The sequence below is a fragment of the Pagrus major genome, chromosome 3, assembly GCF_040436345.1.
Source record: "Pagrus major chromosome 3, Pma_NU_1.0".
Classification (NCBI taxonomy): domain Eukaryota; kingdom Metazoa; phylum Chordata; class Actinopteri; order Spariformes; family Sparidae; genus Pagrus; species Pagrus major.
This window is the reverse complement of record NC_133217.1, coordinates 10,805,192-10,826,291: the sequence shown is the minus strand read 5'-3', so window position 1 is coordinate 10,826,291 and position 21,100 is coordinate 10,805,192. Positions and strand designations below refer to the sequence as shown.

At 41.4% G+C, this 21,100-nt stretch overlaps 1 protein-coding gene across 1 annotated transcript in view; it reads left to right on the top strand.

Moving 5' to 3' along the window:
* The window catches only part of cdk6 (cyclin dependent kinase 6), a 39,748-nt gene extending 19,054 nt beyond the window's left edge, over positions 1–20,694 (top strand). Inside the window, exons 5-8 of the mRNA XM_073463533.1 lie at positions 8,716–8,825; positions 16,480–16,530; positions 16,932–17,067; positions 17,190–20,694. Coding sequence (XP_073319634.1) covers positions 8,716–8,825; positions 16,480–16,530; positions 16,932–17,067; positions 17,190–17,342 — 450 coding nt within the window. The 3' untranslated portion in view covers positions 17,343–20,694. The remainder of the gene's footprint in view (positions 1–8,715; positions 8,826–16,479; positions 16,531–16,931; positions 17,068–17,189) is intronic.
* The last annotated feature ends 406 nt before the right edge of the window (positions 20,695–21,100 follow it).

Genomic DNA, 21,100 nt, shown 5'->3' with positions numbered 1-21,100 from the left:
TATCTGCAGGACACAAAAACCACTGAACGAATCTCCACAGAACTTGGATGGAGGTCCCTGCTCAGAATAGACCCCATGAACTTTTGGTGTAGATCTGGACAAAAGGACAGGAATTTTTATCAGGAACTTTTTATCTCTGTCTTTAACATTGTAAGATGGGGCATTTTTTGAAATTTTTGTTAATTTCTCATGGAATAATGCATGGATTTTACTGAAAAAAAGAATATCAGGCTTATTTAGGTGGCTGGTTTCTGTAGCCCTTTTCAGACAGAGATTCCGTGATAGTGCCGAAACAAAATCTTTCGCCCCTACGCTGCCTTTGTATTTTCACACTGAACGCTGCTCCAGTGTGTCATTTTATACAGCATGCCAGCGTTGAGTAACCAAAAGAGGCGTGATGGTACACATCGTAATGTTGATCTGTGATTTTAGCATGTTACCACCTGTAAATCTAAAAATGTCTATAAACATAAAGTGTTTATAATCATATGGATGCTTTTATATCGTGTTGTGATTGAGATCCTGACAAACCATGCATCCTGGAAAGTGACAAAGATATATTTTGCTCTAAATTACATCACATAATCACCATCGGTGAATAGCGGATCCTGTCTGGCTCTCACTAGCAGATATGGTTGCTGTTTTCTGGGGGGAAGTTCACCGAAGACTTGATAGGGAGGCTGACCGTTGTGGTCATTTTTCCTCATTAAATATGTAAGTTGCCAAAGACAGTAGCTACAGCAATACAAAAGTGGAGGGCATCATTGACATTGTGGGTTAAGTTTTTTGCTTGAAATCGTGTCACATAATCACCTCCAGTAAACAGAGGGAGCTGAATCAGAGGCAGAATGCAATGTTAGCTTAAAATGCAGCTTTATTCAGCAGTTTTAAGATGATGATTATATAACCAAACTTCTTTTAAGAATTTGTATACTCTTATAATCTTTAAGTCTTTAAACTAGACTATACATGCAGTAGCACACTGTCACTAGCAGTGCAACAGAGCTCTGGAACAAAGGCTGACAAAACTGAAATTTCTCTGTGATGACCAAAGATGAACTGGACAGTCGAATCTGTGAATCTCTCCTTCTGCCAGACAATGTGTTTCTACTCTGGACCGACAGAAAGAAAGGCAGGCAGCGGCAGATGGAGGGAGGGAGGGAGGGAGGAAAAACCCTTTGCACTGCACGCAGGAGAGCACGTGCAGCGCACTCTGGGAATGTTTAGATATCTCCTCAAACGACTCTGCATGGGAAAAAAAGGAAAAGTCATCCTCTATGCTTTGACTGCAGCCGGCTGGAGCAAAGGGGCTGGCCCCAATTTGACATAAGCAAACACACACACAGTTCACACACATATAAGAACAGGGATATACTGTACATACACACATTCAAACACAGACAATCACATTGTTATTAATGTTTGACCACAAATACACACCATCACATGCACAATGCAGGTCTTATTAAATTTTTCCTGTGTCTACCCCCTATTAAGTGTTTCGGAAAGAACAGCAGTAGCACCCCCCTACACACACATACACACACGCACAAACGCATACACACATACACACACACAGCTTACCACTCCTTTGCACTTCACTGTATTAACTGTTGATGGTCTCTTGGAATTGCTCCAGGTGGGGAAAAGGGGTTACGGATTGGTGTGTGTATGGCGCACGTGCACACACCAGCACACACCGGCATCTGGATATTAAAGCCTTGTCTGTACCAGCAACGGCAAGAGGAAGAGGAGGGGAAAAAAAGAGAAAAAATTACAGCATATATCAGGAATTTTCCAGCTAATGATGTGCGGATGTGGTAGCACTGGGGAGAGAGAGCCACTGACTGTGCTGTCTTTGTTTCGCTCGCCGAGGGCCCCATGCTGCATTCCTGTACACTGTGCATACTTTGGCAACAGTTGTAGTGCGCCTTTTTTCTGTTTTACTGTATACAGTTTGTGTGCTGCTCTTGCACTTTTCTTTCCAGCCCTCTGTCTCTCCCTCGCTCAGCCTCTACCTTTCTCTCCCCCTCATCTCTCCTTTAAATCGTCCCTCTCTCCTTTCTTTTTTCCTTTCTTGGCCTGGTGCAGCTGTATTGTTGCGACTGTAAACTGTCCTTTTTGCAGAACAAGAGGAAGAAAGAGGGAAAGTGAGGGAGGAGTGAAATAATGGTGTTTACAACATGGCTGACTGCTAGGGCTTCGAATGGGGCCTCTCTGGAGACACAACATTACAGCCTCAGCTCCACTGTACTCTCAGAGTGCATAGTTTTGCTCATATTATTATTATAACATCCGCTCTCCTTCTCCCATACGTGGTCTGTCCATACACTCTGAAGCCTTTATCCGTTTTCCTTCCTCAGATTTACGTAGGAAGACTTTAATTTGTGGTGGATTGCTTTCAGGAATGTAATCAAATTCTATCTTAAGACTCAAAGCATGAAACAGTCGAGCCATTTACCTGAGAGACTTAACTACATTGAATGTTTATTCCACTTATTCAGTAATTGCTGAAAGTTAAAACCTCCAATCATGCTCTTATTGACTCAATTACAATGGTTATTTAGCCCTTGGTTCATCTTGTCCGTCAGTGTGCATGTGTGTGCAGACGGTATGTGTCCGTGTGTGCAGTGATGCTCTTTCATCCTGGGCTTCCTCAGTGAGAGGGAATGTAAACACGGGCCCCCGGCCAAGCTCCATCAGCCCGCAGTGCCTCTGGCGCTGTAGCATTAAGCCCCAGCCTCAGTCATCCTCATGGCATGGGGTCACGGTAAAGGTCCCCCTCGGAAGTCCACATGGAGAGTGACAGGAAAATGTTTGTGTCATGCAGTGGAGGTGGGACTAGGGATACAGAATGTGGTTTCTAGCTACTAGAAAGCATAATTTGCCAATGATTTATTGGGTAATTCTAGTTTTTGTTACAACTTGGGTATATTTTTTGTAGTTTGGGCCACCATTGCTATGAGTCATTATACTGTGTGCTCATAAAGGTCATTGCTGAGATCAGGAAACACCGCAATGTTACTACAACCAAATCTGATGGGGCATCAGTCGTGAAAAGGGTTGCTAACAATGCAGCAGTTTAAAGAAATTGTTTGACACTTTGAAAAATACTCTTAAACACGTTCTTGCTAAGAGTTCGGTAATATGATTTTAACCACTCTCATGTCTGTCTGAAGCTACTCCCAGCAGGCGGATTAGCTTAGCTTAGCATAAAGATTTGAAAGAAGCTGGAAACAACTAGCCTGGCTTTGTCACAGTCCACATGCCAGCACTTCTAAAGCAGACTAATTAATTAACACATTAGCTGCATTTCCACTGAAGTACTTATAGGATAGTACCCTTCGAACTCTGTGCAACCCCTGGTGGCTGTACCTAAAAGCCAGATCTGCCTTGTGTTCCGACTGACCAAACTCCATTTTTTAGTATCAGGTCAGTGTGCTAGGTACCTCAACAGAAGGGTGAAGAAAAACACAGGACGGCAAGGAATAGTTGATTTGGTACCATCCACGACTTTTGGACAACAATGGAAATAACCGTTCAAAAGTGCAACAAACCTAACTGTACCCAACCGGACTGCTCGGTGGAAACGTGGCTATGATAGCTCATCGTCAGCTGGAATGTAAAAGATAAATAATGTACGGGGGTCCCAAATATCATTTTTGGGTACACAAGCTAACAAACTTCTCATCATTGTTTACCCATATGCTTCGCTATCAATTTAATTATGAGTGAGTGGAGTGAGAGACAGGGACAGGAGGGTTGAGTTGAGCAGTTGCAAGCGTGCTTGCACTTGTCACAGCCCCAGTCTTTATGCTAAGCTAGGCTTGTATCTTCTGGCGGTAGCTTCATATTTAACAGACAGACATGAGAGGTGGTATCGAAAACAAGTGAGCATAAAACCAAAGTTGTAATAGTCCAAAAGTATCCTAAAACATCAAACACATGCTGCAGATAACTTGTAGACACACACACAAAAAAGCACTTGGCCCTGAAGCACGTGAATCCAGGCAAAAGCAGGTGCTCACTTAGTCACGTGCAAGTACTCACACATAACACAAACCAAACGCCCCCGCGCTCACATGCATGCACCCTATTGTCATACTCCTCCGCTGTGCATGCACAATGCGCTGGTGGCACAGTATCCGGATGTTGCAAGTCAGACAGGCTTGGAGGTCCGGCCCAGGAGGTCTTAAGGTCCTCTGGGGGCAGGAGAAGCCATTTCCTCCCTGAAGCAGAGAGCAGCAGCGAGGGCTGAGGAGGAGGAGGATGGTGGTGGTGGTGGAGGGGGAGGATGCTCTCAGCAGAGAGGAATGCCCAGAATGTTGTCCTTTAATCTGGAGTCAGCCTCACACACTCTCTCTGTCTCTCGCTCTAACTCTCTCTTTTTTTCTCCCTTGGCTTTATCTGACCTCCTCTGGCTTTTCTGTTACCATGCGGAAGGGAAGACGGGTGTCAGATAGGCAAAGAAACAGATTGAAAATGCAAAGCAGCTGACCTAAGAGCGAAAGACTTTATTGCACAGTTAAGGGCTGACTCACTTTCTCTGTCTGATTGTCCTACATACTGTATCTGTATCTCTGTACAGGCTGCATGAAATAAGAGATACAGACACAGTATGTCTGTATCTCTTATTTCATGCGGCCTGTACAGAGGAGTGTGCGTAACGAAGGGATATGTGAAGCAGAACAGAGAATGAGAAGGGTGAGAAAGAGAGACTAAGGAAGAAAGAATGCAAACGTGGTCGGAAGAAGAGGAAGGGAAAGGACCAAAAAAAAAGGACCAGAACTGCATTGCAATTGGGGAATGTCCTTTTTCTTTTTTACAACAGTCTATGTGTTGTTATAATCATCTTCATGAAAACGGTTATTACGTTGTGTGTTTAGGCCGTGACTCAGAGCATGTTTCTTTCTCAGAGGAGTAGTTTTGGGATATTTAGTCTAACAGACTGGAGGCTTACTTAACACAGAGACATTTAAGTACTTTATGGAGAGCGTGAAGCTGTGTGTGATTGAAATGCATTCATGGATATTACAGGCTCTCCAACTGTTGCATGTAGACTTTATTGCATTGCGGACATGTGTGTTTTACAGATTCATAGACTTAGAGAAACAGACAGAGAGAGAGACATTTTATGGAAAAGGAACACGAGATTGCAGGAGAGAGGGAGGAGGTAAGGGAGAAAAGGGTGAGGAGGATTGCTGAGTGGAAAGCAGCGCTGACAGCGGACTGTTTGTTTGGAAACGAAAATGAGCACCCTGAAAGTGAGAATCAAAGGATTGAGATGAGCCATTTGAGGGGCAGAGAGTTAATGATTTGAGAATAAAGAAAATAGTTTTGTTCAGTATTGCAAATTTGTTGGCATTGTTTGTAAGTGACAACCGGTACGAGAGTATGTGTGTAGATAACGACAATGTAAACCAGCAGGATAATTTAATCCTATTCAATTTAAAGGTCATATTGATTTTTTTGTAGACATATCATTTTTAAAAAAATAATGCATCTGCAGAATATCTCTTTTCTTTAAAAACATTATTATGATTGTGAATCAATCATTTTAAAATGATTGAGGAGCAGATGATTCAAACAACAGCGGTGTTGTAACGTCAATTAGCGTTGCCAGATGGGAAATGTTAAACTATTGTACCATAATATAATAAGTGTCACAAAACAGTCAAATTATCGTACATTATGGCTTTTTGGAATTATTGATTGGACATCGTACAGAGGGGAACATTTTCATACAAATACGATAATTATCGTACATCTCACACTGAAATGAATGCGACAGAAGGGGGGAGATTGAATGCAAGATTGAGTGGCTAAATGTTATCAATTACACTTTTAAATACCTTCAATGGGTAAGCCTGGTGATTATGCACTTTATATACCGATAATGACTTACTCATAATAAAAAGTATTGCATGTGTCGCCAAAGCCTGATATAGATTATTCCTCTTTGGCATAGTGTTTTATTGTTACTACAAAAAATAATGCACTGGATAACATGCTCCTTTATTATGATGTACATGGTTACTGTAGTCATGGTGCTGCAAATACTAACAAGCACAATAAATATATATTAGTATGTATAAGTCTTAGCTGAAAATACTCCCAACAAATGTGAATCGAAAGCATTTACTGCGCAAATGAAAATATACATTTGTGACCCTTTCTTGAACAAAATGTCCTGAGTAGAAAAAAGGGAAGTAGGGAAGTCACAAATTGTTGGAAGACGGAATAATGCATTGTGTTTTTCATGGACAAAAAAAATAGAACTATAGATTGACAGTCTTCTCCTTGATGCAAAGACAGAATGATGGACCACCTTGCTATAGATGCACCACTACGCACTGTGCAAGCAGTCAGGGTGTAGTTTCAGATTGCAACAAGCCTTAAATCTATCTTCCGGTGTGTCTGTGAGTGTGTTTGTGCATGTGTGATATATATGGCTTAATCTGCACTTGTGGCCAGGTTTTCGAATAACTCCGTACTGCACTGGCGGATATACCCTGAGCTCTAGGTCTGTGGTTCTTCCTAGAAAGGCTCTACGTGTGTGTGCCTATGTGTTAAGGCAAGCTCTGACTTTTGAATCCACAGGCCTACAAACACCATGCAGTCGACTGAAGTCACATGCATTTGAGCCTGCAGCTGCAAGAGCTCCAGGAAGATAATGATTGGGCCCATTTGTCACTTACGCATCCATACATGTTTTGAAAAAGTAAAACGTGTTAGAGTGCATGATGGCTTAGCAATTCCATGTCTTGTGAGATGTGATGTGCTCTGACTAGATATCAAGCTGAACACTTGGAGAGAACTCAAAGTTAAAAAATCAAAGAAAGTTAGAAAAGAAAATCCCACAAAAATGAAAGCAATGCAGCCTTGAATTTTTCCTGTGTCGAGAAAGCATCAATGACGCTTTGTTGCCTGACTAAATTGGCTGCTGTGTAACTTCCATTCATGTTTTCCTTTGAGGTTTCACTGTTCTAAAAATCTTCAATGACCCCAACAAACAGTGTGTTCATTCTCAGCAAATGTCTGATTTCTGGCCACGTGTCTCCGCTGACACATCTCAGCCAACTAGCCTCAACTTCCTCCCTATTTCCACTGAAGCAGGAAGCAGGAGATGAGAAAGTATCACACATCTGCAAAATGCAGCCCCCGGCTCTATTAATAGTGTCATTCAGTTTAGAAGCAAAAATGTGATCACACTTTTTATTCCTCTTATCTGTTGACTGCCTTGCTTAAGAATTCCACCTCGGGGTAATGTTTGGTCACTTTGTTTGCTTCAGATATCCAAGGCTCTGTGTCGCTGAACTTTGGCACAGTGGTGCTTTGAGCTAAACATGCTAATATGCAAACAGTCACAATGCTAAAATGCTGATGTTTAGCAGGTAATTTTAATAAGGTGCATCATCTTAGTTTAGTCTGTTAGCATGCTAAACCTGAGTATTAGATCAAAGGAACTTGGCCTGATGATGGTGTAGCGGAAAGGTTAAGGGATTAGCAATTTAGGTTAAGCAATTTTTCAAATAGTTGTTGCGATATTTATGAAACACATATTTGGATTGACCCTTGTAGTTTACAAGGGTGCTTACTGACGCACACAACCGTCCAACTTCCCTTGGTGAAAGAAATCTTGTCCAAATCATCTATAAACCATAACATTACTTTGCTGCTGACTCATAGTAACCTCTCAGGGACCACTTGAGCACATAAGCGAGGACCTGATTCACCTTTTCATAGTTCATATTTGCCTATCCACAGATCACTGTTCTCACATTACACCTACAGGAATGTGAACAACATCTGTAAAGCTCAGGGTATCTTTTCCAAGTACTCCCTCAGAGAGTCCAAGCCAGCTAATAAAGACATCTAGGTGACACTGCACTCTTTTTGCTTACAAACATTCGCCTCAGACTCTGAGATCCCGATAAGCACTCTGCAGTGCCTGAGGGGAGAACTGCAGCCAAAAGCTGTTGGAAAAATCTTGAGTTTAGGAAAGCACCTGGAACCAGTCCACTCTCTTAGTAGGGGTCACTGAGTTTTGTCTGGAGGCTTTCCCTACTGTAGCTGTTAACAATGCTGCTGCTTTCCTGCAGGCTATGGCTACACACACACACAGAACTCCCAATAGAGTCACAGTGACAAATTTGGAAACCAAGCTTAGCGTGAGTGGCACAAAATGGCTGCCATTATACCTCAGGTGGGTGCAGGGTTGTTGGATGTAAGACAGGAAATGTTTTTTTTTTCTATTTCGGCAGGAGGGAGGGTGTCGAGCATGGTGGTTAATATCTATGATCGTCAGCCTGTTACCACTTCACATACACGAGCCAATCCAGTGTAACATTGTATTGTTTTGTTCTTGTAATGGTGCTACTGCACACATGTGCATATACAGTATTGTGTGACCCTGGATCGCTGTGGAAAGACTGTGTGATGTGGGTACACCAAAACGGGAGCAGGGAGACATGTCCTGCCAGATATGATTTCATGTCTTACGTAAGCCTAAGATGGGGGCAGAGAAGTATTAACCCTGTGTGTGTGTGTGAGAGAGTGTGTGTGCATGTAAATGTGAGCCCCCACCCCTTTAGATGGTGACATTTACCGAGTGCTGCTGGCAGGTAAAACTACAGGCAAGAAATTGGGAAGGATCTGTGTCCACGTGTCTTTGTGTGTGTTTTTCTTAATGGATTTCCTCTATGTGTGTTGTAGGTGGTGACACTGTGGTACAGAGCCCCAGAGGTGCTGCTCCAGTCCAGTTACGCCACGCCAGTGGACCTGTGGAGTGTCGGCTGCATCTTCGCTGAGATGTTCAGGAGAAGGTGAGGGCTGCTGAGAACACAGTAATGACTCAAGATCTGTTGACTGAAAATTTGGTGTAACCCCTCATTCTGTGTAATTAAAGAATAAGGTCAACCAAAAAATGAAAATTCAGTCATTATCTACTCATCCTAATGGTGATGGAAAGTCGGCTGAAAGTCCACAAAACATTTCTGGCGCTTCACAACAGAACAGTGTAAAAAGTGTAAAAAAAAAGAAAAGAAAATTAAAAAAACACCCCATCTCACTGCTCGTCCGGCGTAGTCTCTGGAAGGCCAGAGATCCTGAATTGATAACATTATTAAACCCTCAACACACGGCGAACATCTTTTCAAATCAATTTGGATCTCGTGGCTTCTGGAGACATGAATTACGCTGGATGAACTGTAGGGAGCCATTTTATTTTATTTTTTTTGGTTTAAAACGTCAGTTTTTTTGGTGAGTGCTGCGACACTGATTAGAAAAGTTTTGTGGATTATGAAACGTGTGGGTGAGTAGATAATAACTGAATTTTCATCTTAGGGTGAACTTAATTCAGACCAGCAACCACATGCTCACTGGCAACTCCAGTAACATTTGTCCACTCACACACACAAAACAATGCACAACTTTCATCTAAAAATACCACTATTCTAGCCGGATAATTATTAGATAGAATATTGAAGTAAATAAATTAGTTTATTTTGATGTCATGCTCATGGTACCCACTGTCGGTTTGAAAGGGGTTGTTTTTTTGCCCTAAACAACTGTTGCACCGATTAATTTGAACTAAATTGGAGTCAGCTTGGAACTGTTGTAGCATTTGCTAAGAGCAGTATCAGTTCAATGAAACGTCCTTTACTGAACTCATCACCAGACGTGATTGAATGACTGAAAAACAATGGAAATATGGGCAGCAACTTGGTCTGGAAGGCTCCCACTCATCACACATCATTATTTTAACATAATTCCCTCGTGCACTGTTTTATCCTCCTCCTTCACTGTGCTGCGTTTACATTAAAAAGACACTTAACACCTACTCAGCAACTGACAACTGACTCATGTGGTGTATCATGTAGGCAGGGAAACACACTAACTGACCTGTATCAGCATATTTATGTGCCTGACTTGCCCAAGACTGTAAATCTTTTTAAAGGGGATTTGTGGTATACATCAGTGTAGTGGTATTTAACTACGGTGAGAAATTTGAGTTAGTTAATCCATCTGATGGTTGGGTTCGACCATGTGTTTATCACTGGGGTCACTAGACAGACTGTCATATGGATAACAGGAGCCATCGGAGGTCACACAGTGAGAAACTGCTAGCTTTACTCTCCACATTTACTGTTAAAACAACAGATTATGATCAGTGACTTACAGAGATGTACACATACTGTATACACACATTCACATGCTCATATCCTTGTGACTAGGTCTCCTTATGGAGCTAGTATCGCTAAAAGCCATCTGTCTGGCTGCATCTCTATTATTAGATGGCTTTGCCGTTTGTATGGATACTCGTACAAAGTATTTAAGTGTGAATAGTTTTCACAGATCTGTGGCAGATGATCACTTGAATGTTGGATGTTTTAGTCCATAATGAAAAAAATCCACAGAAGAGAATTTTCTATTTTACTTTAAAATTAGTTTATTTAGGAATATTCTAACTGAAAAATAAGCTGCCATCGTTACAGTATCAGTTACTGGGTTGCTGCTTAAACTTGACATTGTTCCCTCAAATGACACCTGCCAGATGCGTTGCGAGCAGTAAGCAATCACATTTCGGTTAGCTTATCAAACCATTACAGTAATGACAGGCATGCCTGCTGTGGTTGCAGCATGCAAGTCAAGACTCTGCTTCTTGGTATAGGTATTCGTCAGTTTGTGGTCTAACGAACTTCACAAGCTGGAGAGCGGAGCTAATAACGGACCACTTTTCTAAAAAAAAAGGTGCCACTGTCTGCCTATGGAAGGAAAAAAGACTTTCCAGGGCAAAGGGACATGTTTTATTAACATAGCATCAATCTTATATTATTATTTATGAGGAATAGTATGTATAGAACTGTGTCTTGACATCAACCTTAAACTGGGGTCAAGCCAGCCTGTGGTGGTGTGCTTCGGGGTAGATAAGAACAGTCTTTCTGAGGTAGGGCAGAATGCCAGAATGAGCAGCCCTGCCTGTAATTTATGCTTCCTTCCCCAACCGTCCTCACAGCCACACACAGCGACCCTCGCTCTGCACGTGGGAATATAGAGGCTGTGGTGGCAAAGGGTGACAGAGGGTGAAGAGACAGACGACAAAAAAATGAGTAGAGAAACATAATGTAGGAAAATGCTTCCATAAAGGAATGAAGGGAGTTACTGAATGTGTGTATTGTATACTATTGTCACGATACCAGAATTTTAAACTAAACTACATACTAACATATTTGTAATAATGTTAATATCTGTGCAGCCTTGGGTTGAAAATCTGATTGTAGATTTTTTTTTTTTTTTTTTTTATAGCTTAGTACTTTCGATATTATCAAATGCGGATATCCTATCATTTCAAACGTGTGGTAAAGAAAAGGTTTCAAAGTGACTGATACCTCTGACAACCTTATTTTAGCTGTTGCAGTCACCAGATGTCAATCCATGGTAAAGATTTTGGATAGTTTACGGTGGAACAAAACATCCAATCTTCATTGCATCTGACCCCACTCAACCAGTGTTGGTGCATCTTGTGCATTTGTGCTTAAGGTCATGTGTTCAAGCTTCAATTGGTAGCCTGCTATAAAAATGGTCACATTGACAGTTTTTCATAGTGCTAGGTGAGATCTATACTTAGAAATGTTTTCACATATATAAGAAATGGCTAACAGAGTAAAGGGTGAGGGACAAGGGGCTGCTTTAACGGTCCTGGTTCCTGCTTTTAGAACAAGACAATCCATTACAGTCTTACGTGACTCAGTTATGTAAAACACCTCAGCTGTAATTCACCACATTTTTTTTTTCTTCGTCATAGGTCTGTAAAACGATAATGATGAAGTATGAACAGACTTTCTCTAGTATCTGTTAGAGTATGACTGGTGGTTTCAATCTTATTCTTGTCAGGTGCCCAGTGTAATGTCTTGCCCATGATATCTCTCTCACTTGTTACCGCTGCCAAGAAAATTATGTTTTCATCCCTGTCTGTTTGTTTGTTTGTTGGTTGGCTTGTCAGCAGGATTACACAAAAACTATTTAAAGGATTTCCTGGATTTCCTTTCTCAGTTGTGATGATTTGATGCCTTTCTTTGTCTTGTGTGATAATTAAATTAATATCTTTGGATTTTTGAGTGGGTGGCTGAACACAAGCAACTTGGTAGCGTGAGAAAGTTGTGCATTGTTCACAATTTCCTGACATTTTATAAACCAATCAATAAATCACTTAATCAAGAAAATAATCAGAACCCACGGGACCCACTAGAAGTGTATGGTGGTGTCTGCAGGTGCAGAGACCTTGCCTCTGCCTCTAATTTTTTTATTTATTTTTTTTCTGATTATTTTTCATTATGCTGTGTTCAGGGCGGTTTTAGCTGATAGCAATTCAGCAGAAAGATGGTTGATTGTTGAGTCTCATTCCCAGGTTGTCAAACTCCAACATTTTGGGTCGGTGGCTTGGCAACCCAAAGCCTTAACTATCTTCAATCAATGAAGTATCCCTCTCCAGAATCTCTTACTTCATCTTTAAATGGTGTGTTTACAAACAGCAACCGACATACCCTCGAGGTACAGTGTGTCATTAACAAGTTCATACTGTTTTCAGATCCAGAGGAAATGTCTTGAGTCCAAATTTTGACATGGAGGTTTACGAAGCCAGATCTAAAAACAAACATCTGATTTATATTACAAAGTGGAAAAATCAATTTAATTTAGATTTGCAGATGTGCACATAGCCCTCATGTGTGCAGATAATGCCTCAGTCAAGCCTTTAGCTAATTGAGATGAGCTGCAGTTAAATGTATTTTCTGCCTTACTTATAATGTGTTAACACATCATGAGTAGCACAAAGTTGAAGTGCATTTCATGGCCATGTCACTTTTATTAAGTCAAGATAAGCACCTAAGAATATGTGGCAAAGAACTGACAATCAACATAAAGTAACATTTATTATGTGCAGGTCTGTCCTTAGTGTCCCTTTAAAAACAGGCACAATCTGAGGTTGGCAGTCCTACCTTGTTTGATAGCACTGAGCTGTGTGTGTGTGTGTGTGTGCGTGTGCGTGTGCGTGTGCGTGTGCTGTCTAGGTGAAGGTACTTTTTCTCTCACGATACAATAAGCTGTAAAAAGGTTTGTGTGTGTGTGTGTGTTTTCACAATCTGGCACCTGTCCAACTTTGTCTTATGGCGGAAGGCAAGGCAGAGCCCTTTGATGGCCACGAACAGAACATACACACTCTCTCCCTCTCTGCAGGTTATTAAAATGGCTTTTTAAAAGGCCACCTGTTAGAGATTAAAGGGCACCTGGGAGAAGCAGTGAAAGAAGGCAAGAGAAAGCAGTGTGATTGAGGGAGAGTGCAGAACAAGAGAAGATAAGAAAACACTGTTTATTGGTTTGCAGTTGTGTTGAATTGGAGATTATAATCGTTGACAGCTCGGGTACAATGAAGCAGACATCGCCACTGGTGGTTTAATTGCTTTTGAGAAGAGTTGGTAAATGTAATGCCCTTTTCTGGGATTGAATGAGAATATTTATTTAGAAATCTCATCAGCATAATTAGTCTTCTGTTGTTGACGGTTTCCTGGTATATAACTAGCAATCTGAAGATGATACCTTAAAGTAAATTCTGGACAAAAAACAATGTAAATCAGCGTTAGTTAAAGCTCTATGTCAGCACCCCACTGAGCAGTAGCAACCCTGATTCACCCCGTCACCTCATGTGGCAGGTCAGAAAAGTGTTGATCCAACCTGACACTTTTTTCTTTTGACTAATAAAACTTCAAAGTCCAACCCTCATTCACCGTCCTCTCCACTTTCATCATCAAACATGCTTTTGTGAAGGAAAAAAAATCTACTGTAGCAAGAATAGTTGAGAACTTGTCAAAGGAATTTGAGCAAATATCATGCAGGTCTGCATCTGCATGGCTGGGATAGTGTTGGGGTGAGTCATGGTTCGAGTAAATGGAGGAGAGAGAGCGCCTGCTTGTTGACATTTCTCCAATCAAAAAGGCTCAACGTGTTGCGTTAATGGTGCGGGAGAGGCCCCACATCCGTGTTGACTTTCTCACAGTTTGGAACTCGATTGATAAATCCCGAAAGACGCAGCCTTACGTGCATGTGTGTTTGTGCTTCACACACTCTGATGTACAGTATATCCAAAGTGGCACAGGCTTACATGTCCACACACCTACTCAGGCCTAAATACACGAAGACGCTGCACTCAAGCAAATACACACATCTCTCTCTCCGTTTCCCAACCAGACAGATTGACGCTCTCACGTGCAAACATGCACACACACATTCCAGAGGTTGTCTCAGTGGAATGAGGGACACAGAGCTGTGTTGGCACTAAAGGAAGCGTGACTCAGCTGCCTGTCCCAACCCAGTCTCAGTCCTTCTTTCACTGCCACCCGTTTGTGTATGTGTGCTTATGTATGTGCACCAGCAGATCTCAGAAACAGTCTCTTTTGTGCGGGCATGCACATGTACAGCCATATGTGTGGACTTGTGCAATTGTACATTTGCACTCGACTGTTGACCGTGTGTGCATGCCAGTGGCCAGCTCTCTGTGAATCCAGTTATCCCCCTCCAACAAACCAACAAACCACTCCAGGTTTAAAAATGGACCTCTTGGAATTATCAGCCCTACTTGTTTTGGCACGATGACTTTGCTTTAGGTGATTTTTTTTCTTCTTCTTCTTTTGCAACAGTCAGAACTGGTTTGGTCTGATCTTCAGTGGCTCAGCGTGGCTCTTCAACCCGAAAAGACCTGCACATGTGCTATGATCCTGAATCAGATGTTAAAAGCAGAGGTTGATGATTAAAGAAACACTGAGACATCCATTAGTTAAGGATTCTCGCTTTTTAAAGAATTGAAACAAACACTATCTCAATCCCACTTCCGAACTAAAGCATGTGACAGAGAGTTTGCCGTCTGTAAAAATGTGCAAAATACCCCTGTGTGACTAATTTCCCAGTGTCTGAGTCCGTAGGAAAGTGTGGGTGTTGAGCTATGCAAAGCTTCCTGCAAGTGGGAAAACACAGGGAGCACATGGTGACTGGCCAGTGTGTTGACTGCACTTAAGTGGGGTGCACTTGAGCTGTATTGAGGCCTGGACACAGAATTCATAGACACATGCTTACAAGCACACCTATGTGACAATATCCTGCATAATATTGACATCTGCTGGTGACTGATCATCTTAAACAAGTAGAGTATAATAAAGAGGAGCTTTCTCCTGTTTCATATGGGGTTGGGCTATTTGGCCATAAAACAATATTGTGATATTCTTAAGCTATATTGTGATACATGATTTATGTCTCATAGTTTAAAATCTCCTCAAAAGCACCTTGTGAATGCTGGGACTGGGTGACATAATCAAACATAATATTTATTTATAATACTCAGCCTTTAAAACCAGGTAAAGGAAACACTTAAAGGGTAATTTTACACATTAAAGTGTGTTTACCGATCTTGAGGAGTACCACTGCAAATGTGAAAAAAGTAGTATAAAGCTTTTTGTGGCTCCAGAGGAAGTTGTATGTAATCTGGTAAATTGCCTCCAGTGATGTTTCGAAGTGGCTTAGTGGCATTGTGGGTAATGTAGGCTTCCGATTTTAATGTAACACTATAACACTGTTGGACTCATTATGAACAGTTAAAAAAATCGATACAGCAGAACCAGAGATGTCACCAATCCAAAACAGTATAGTGATTATGATACAATATCAGTATGTTGCCCAGGCCTGATTTTCTATAGGCTTGTAAGTAACACACTTACAGAAGAAACTCCTCTCTTTGACAACAACGCCTCCTCATTTCCTTTCAGAGGAACTTAGCAGGAAGGTCTAGTTCCCATACCTCTTTCTCTGTTAGAATAATCCAACTTTTCTTTCACACGCCTCTCCCTCCCACTTTCCTACACACACTCTTGCACAGAAAAGAGCAAAAGCAGACACACACGCACACACATAAGGGATAAATAGGCTTTTTCTGTCCTGTGCGGCGGCCGGCAGGCTTGTGCTGATGATGACTACTGGAATTTGTGCGGGTGCCAGGGCAGGCATGGCCGCCCACGGGCATCCAAAGACGTCCCAAAGCCACAGGAACCACGAGCAGCCCTGCTACCGCTCTCCTCCCTCCTTTCATCCTTCCCTCCCTTCCCCTCTTCAGTGGTACTCCCAACACTGCTCCACAATCCTGACAACATGAGATGGAGCTGCTAGTGTGCGGCCACTTCAAACGCTCACATCAGAGTCACACATTCCTCAGTGCTTTGAGCCAGTAGCTTATATCTTAGGAGATTTCGTCTGCAGTTTACTGTAGCATAGGGCTCATATCTTAAGTAGGTCAAAGAGAGTAAAAGTGATACTTAACACTTTTAACCGCGCAGTCAACCTTTTTCTATATCAACATGTGTGCAGCACAATATGCAAAGACATAAATGTTGATGCAGCAGCAGTCGAACTAAACTGTGTTTTATTTCTGTTTCCCAGACCGTTATTTCGAGGAAACTCAGATGTTGATCAGCTGGGAAAGATTTTTGAGTAAGTACTATTGGCTGCGCTTTTTGTTCCTTTGTGTTATATTTTCTTAAGAATTGATGTACAACCTGGGAAAATGGAAAGTGTCTAGATACTGGACAAAAGCTCTCAAAACTTATTGGACTGTTGATGGAAATCAGTCAAAAGTCAGTCCAGTCAAATTAAATGTGGTAAGCAGATACTCTTTTCTTTTTTTTACTGTTACACTTATTATCCTGCATATGGCCTATACATCCACAATTGACGCTCTGTAATGTATTATTAAAGTTTATATTACTCTGCCTGGGGTTAATATCATGAGCAACGCTAGGATAATTTTAGCAAAGATTTGAACTTGACAGGCAGTGAATGTGCTGCCCATAGCTGATGATGAAGACGCTGATGACCGTTATCATTATCAACAGTGTTGTTGGGGTACCTGCAGCAGAAGACTGGCCCCAGGAAGTGGCCCTACCACAGAGTGCCTTCATGCCCCGACTCCCTAAGCCAATAGAGAACTTGGTTCCAGACATGGACGAGCAAGGACGGGCCCTCTTAATGGTGGGTAGCACGAGCTTCTGTCCAAACCAATCCAAATTCACCATGCAGTTATTGTTTTGTTTTGTTTTTTTCAAATCTAACCATGTATTCATCCTCTCTTTTTTGTCTTCTCTCCTTTGCAGCAATTCCTCGCCTTCAACCCCTCCAGGAGGATATCTGCCTTCGCCGCGCTGAGCCACCCCTATTTTCAAAGTGTGGACAGCCACAGTAGAAGTGTGTACGCGGCCCAGCCCATCCCCAGCAACAAGCCCACTATGGAGGAGAGGACTGCCTGACCGTCCTCCTTCCCCCTAAATCATCCCACACAGTGTCTATAAAAAGTATTCTGCGTACCCCACCTTGGTGTTATTCATGTTTGATTGTTATTACAGCATTATATCAAAGCGTGTTAATTCATCATTTTTGACACTGATCTACAGATGAAGCTTAAAAGTCAAAGTGAAAATAAATTGGTAGAAATCAGCGTAATTTAAGCATAAATACGGTGGTCACCACCTCCAGAAGAGGCCCCTTTACCATCATTTGTAGCCATTTTTCCCTCATTGCTCTTTACAGAAGTCCTCAAACTCTGTCAGGTTGCATGGTAAGCATGACAAAATAGCAGTTTTCAGGTCTGGATTGTGATTTGGCCACTTGAGTGAAGACAGTCCTGTGCAGCTTTAGGGTTATGTGAGCGGGTCTCTTGTCCTTTTTTTCCCATATGGCAGCAGGTTTTCCTCCAGGATTCTTCTCTATTTTCCTGCATTTATTTTACCCTCTACCTTCACAAGCTTTCCTGTTGCAACATGATGCTACCATCACCAGGCTTTGCATTGCAGTTAGTTTGTTGGTCAGAAAGCTTGATTTCGGTGTCATTCCACCATGGAGCCTTCTCTCACTCCCACATGCCTTTGGGCAATTGCGAGCTTAAATGTCATGAGATTTTTCAACAGTGGCTTTGTCTTGCCAGTTGGCCATAAAGCTAGAAATACATCCGGGCTGCAGTATCTGTAGACTCAGTAGGGGAACCCTGTACTCCGTACTCAATGCCTTCATATTTTACTGGTATCCTCCCACTTCTTAATAAGCTTGTTGTAGATTGGTTAGATTGTAGATTGGTTCTGTTGTTATATCAGCTGTGCATTTGGCTAAAAGTCACATCTTGACTATACACAGGTAGTCATCATTCTGCCTATTTAACTTATTGAAAACAGCCAGCTTGGGATCCATTTGTAGAGATTTGTTTTCTCTTTGACTTTAAGAGACATAGTGTCTGTTTACCAGTGTCAAAAAAAGCCTAATCAACTGATTCCGTGTTGTACATAAAAACAAAACAAGAACTATACCAAGGGCTCAAATACTTTCTATAGTCAATGTACAAAGCTCCAGGAGAGTAATCCTAAAGTGAGGGTAAAGATGGCATCAAGAAAGACGACACCAACGCTCTCACCCCCTGAAAAATGCACAAAAGTTACCCTCCTTCCATGAACTGATGGATTGTAATTGCTGCTTTTAGGTTGTTAAATGTTGATGATTGACTATTAACAATGCAAAAGAGACTTGCATCTCAGATTGACTGGTAGTAGTGAGCAGACGGACTGTAATCATGAAGCAGAGGCCTCTTTTGGACCAGTGATTGGCCTCGCAAGAGCCCCCTCGACTGGGCGACCGGACCATACAGGAGCCTGGGTGGACAGCATGGACCTCACCAGCCTTTACGCTTACTTTGGGTGTGTGCAGTGAGCAGATATACAGCAAAAGCACGCTCACGGATACGTACGCAACATTTAGTGTGTGCACTACCACTGACTTTTAGCACCCTCATGTACACACCTTCCTATTGAAACATTATTAGGCATCACAAGCCAGCCACTCACTGCCATGTTGTGACTTATCATTCCAGTTCTACATGTATTATATTACTGCCACCTTGAGGATGTCCTGAGTAACTGCAGACCAGTAGCGGGATTCTAATGGTTTCTGCACTCTTCAAGGAACTCATCATAATGGGCTGATATCAGTGCTGAGACAATGATGTTTGAACCTTATAAAAACGTTCCTGCCACTCACTTGGTGTTTATGACTTGCTTCTAGTCTGCCATCACAGGCTTTTATCATTAGAAAATACAATTATTATTTGCTATCCGAATGACACAGTAATGCACAGGCTTGCAATAGGTGGACTAAGTCCCACCAGCACTATTCAACATGAATACATTTGGCACAGGATAGTGTCGCCAATATTCTGTATTTAATTTTAATTTTATTGACAAGTCTTATATGCTTGTTTTCATCAAGTTGTTACTTGATTTTTGTTTTTTTTTAAGATGCTGGGGCATACAATATTCTTACACCAATTACACCAACTCTTTAGATAACTAGAATTTGTGTAAGAATAGTTTGACCATGTACGGAATGTATAAAGGATAGGCATTGGTACTGTACAGTATAGAGTGCTAAGTACAAGCTGTAATGATAGAAAACTTTTGATACGTGCATCGTCAGCCCATAGATATGTCGTACAAATGGATAGATGTAGAGTTAGCGAGGGTCAGTGGAATGTTGTATGGCAAGAGTATTTTGTCTATTGAAAATGTTGGGCGGGCTTGTTGAATTTCATTTGCTTTGGATTGAGAGTGACTAAGAATTTTACAGTGGTTTTTGATAATGAAATAATGCACAAATATTTGTTTAGGTTTTTTTTTTGCTTTATTTTACTGTCATGTCCCTTTGTATTCAAGTCCAATTTTTACCAGCAAGGAAAAAGCAAGTTATGCAGAGTTGTATTTTTGTATGTAGTAGTTCTTGCAGAACAGTAACATATTTTAACACTGGTTTACGTTTTCCTAACAGGTAGTGCTGCTAGCACACACACACAGACACAGACACACACAGACACACACACACACAGACACAGACACACAGACAAACTCTCTGACTTTCTCAGGTTCTTGTTTATGGACGTCCGAACCTTTCGGGCACAGTTTGCACATCCCCGGGCTACTTAAACTGACCACATAACAACTCCTTCAGGTTTTCTTTCAAGCTGTTCATCGCCGGTCATGTCATTGATCAGTCTACTGTCATTCCTATGTATCAAATATATGTTACTGTAGTCATTACTGTCTGAAAATAACTGCCTGTATCAACTGTTTTTTGCCAGATACTTGTAATTGCTAGATGGCGAACATGATGTAGATCCATTTAAAATTGTCTGCTCGACTAAGCACTGTGTGAATTTTATATTTGATAACTCATATCTGGTGTCAGTGGTGCATACAATGCAATGAAAGCTCCAAATACTTTAGACATAGTTTACAATTAAAATAATGACTGCCTTAGTTCATCACACTTGATACAATCACTGAATGCTTTCCTCATCAGTTAACCAGTTTGTAATACATTTCAGTCTCATTACATAAAACTGAATTCCACTGTTGAGCTTTCACTGTTTTGAAACCAACGCAGCTTGGTCCATCATTTAACTCAAATCACACATAATGTTCCTGCGTCACATTTGTAGTTAGCGTATGGAAATGATGACTAGGAAAAACACAATCATGGCATTATACTTATGTATTAATGCTGGCATTGGTGTCTTATTATTGTGTTGCACCAGTTGAATAAAAAGCAGCTTTTCTGAATGTTGTTTTGGGCTCATTTTTGAGTGTGATTGACAAATTAATGAGTCGTTCTAGTGAATGTGTATTGTTGTTGCATTTTGTTATAATACTTGCTTTTATGTATCTTAGATATGTACAGAGAAGAAATATTCTAAAACAAGAATTTCTAAGAAATTTCAGTGAGATTTGTGTGTGACACCTGATCTGTTGTCGATGGTAGATCTAGCATGTATAAGGATAACTTTAGGTTTAGTGGGGCAAAAGTATTTTTGGACACCCTGCCAGCCTTTTGTGTTGTGCTGGCACTGGCAGTCTGCCTATGCAATATCTGATACAAAAAAAAACATTTTTAAAGGTCTTACTATCAATTCATTGATCTGTATTTATGGATCGGGAGGTGCAGTGACAGGAAACAGCTGATTTGTCTCAAA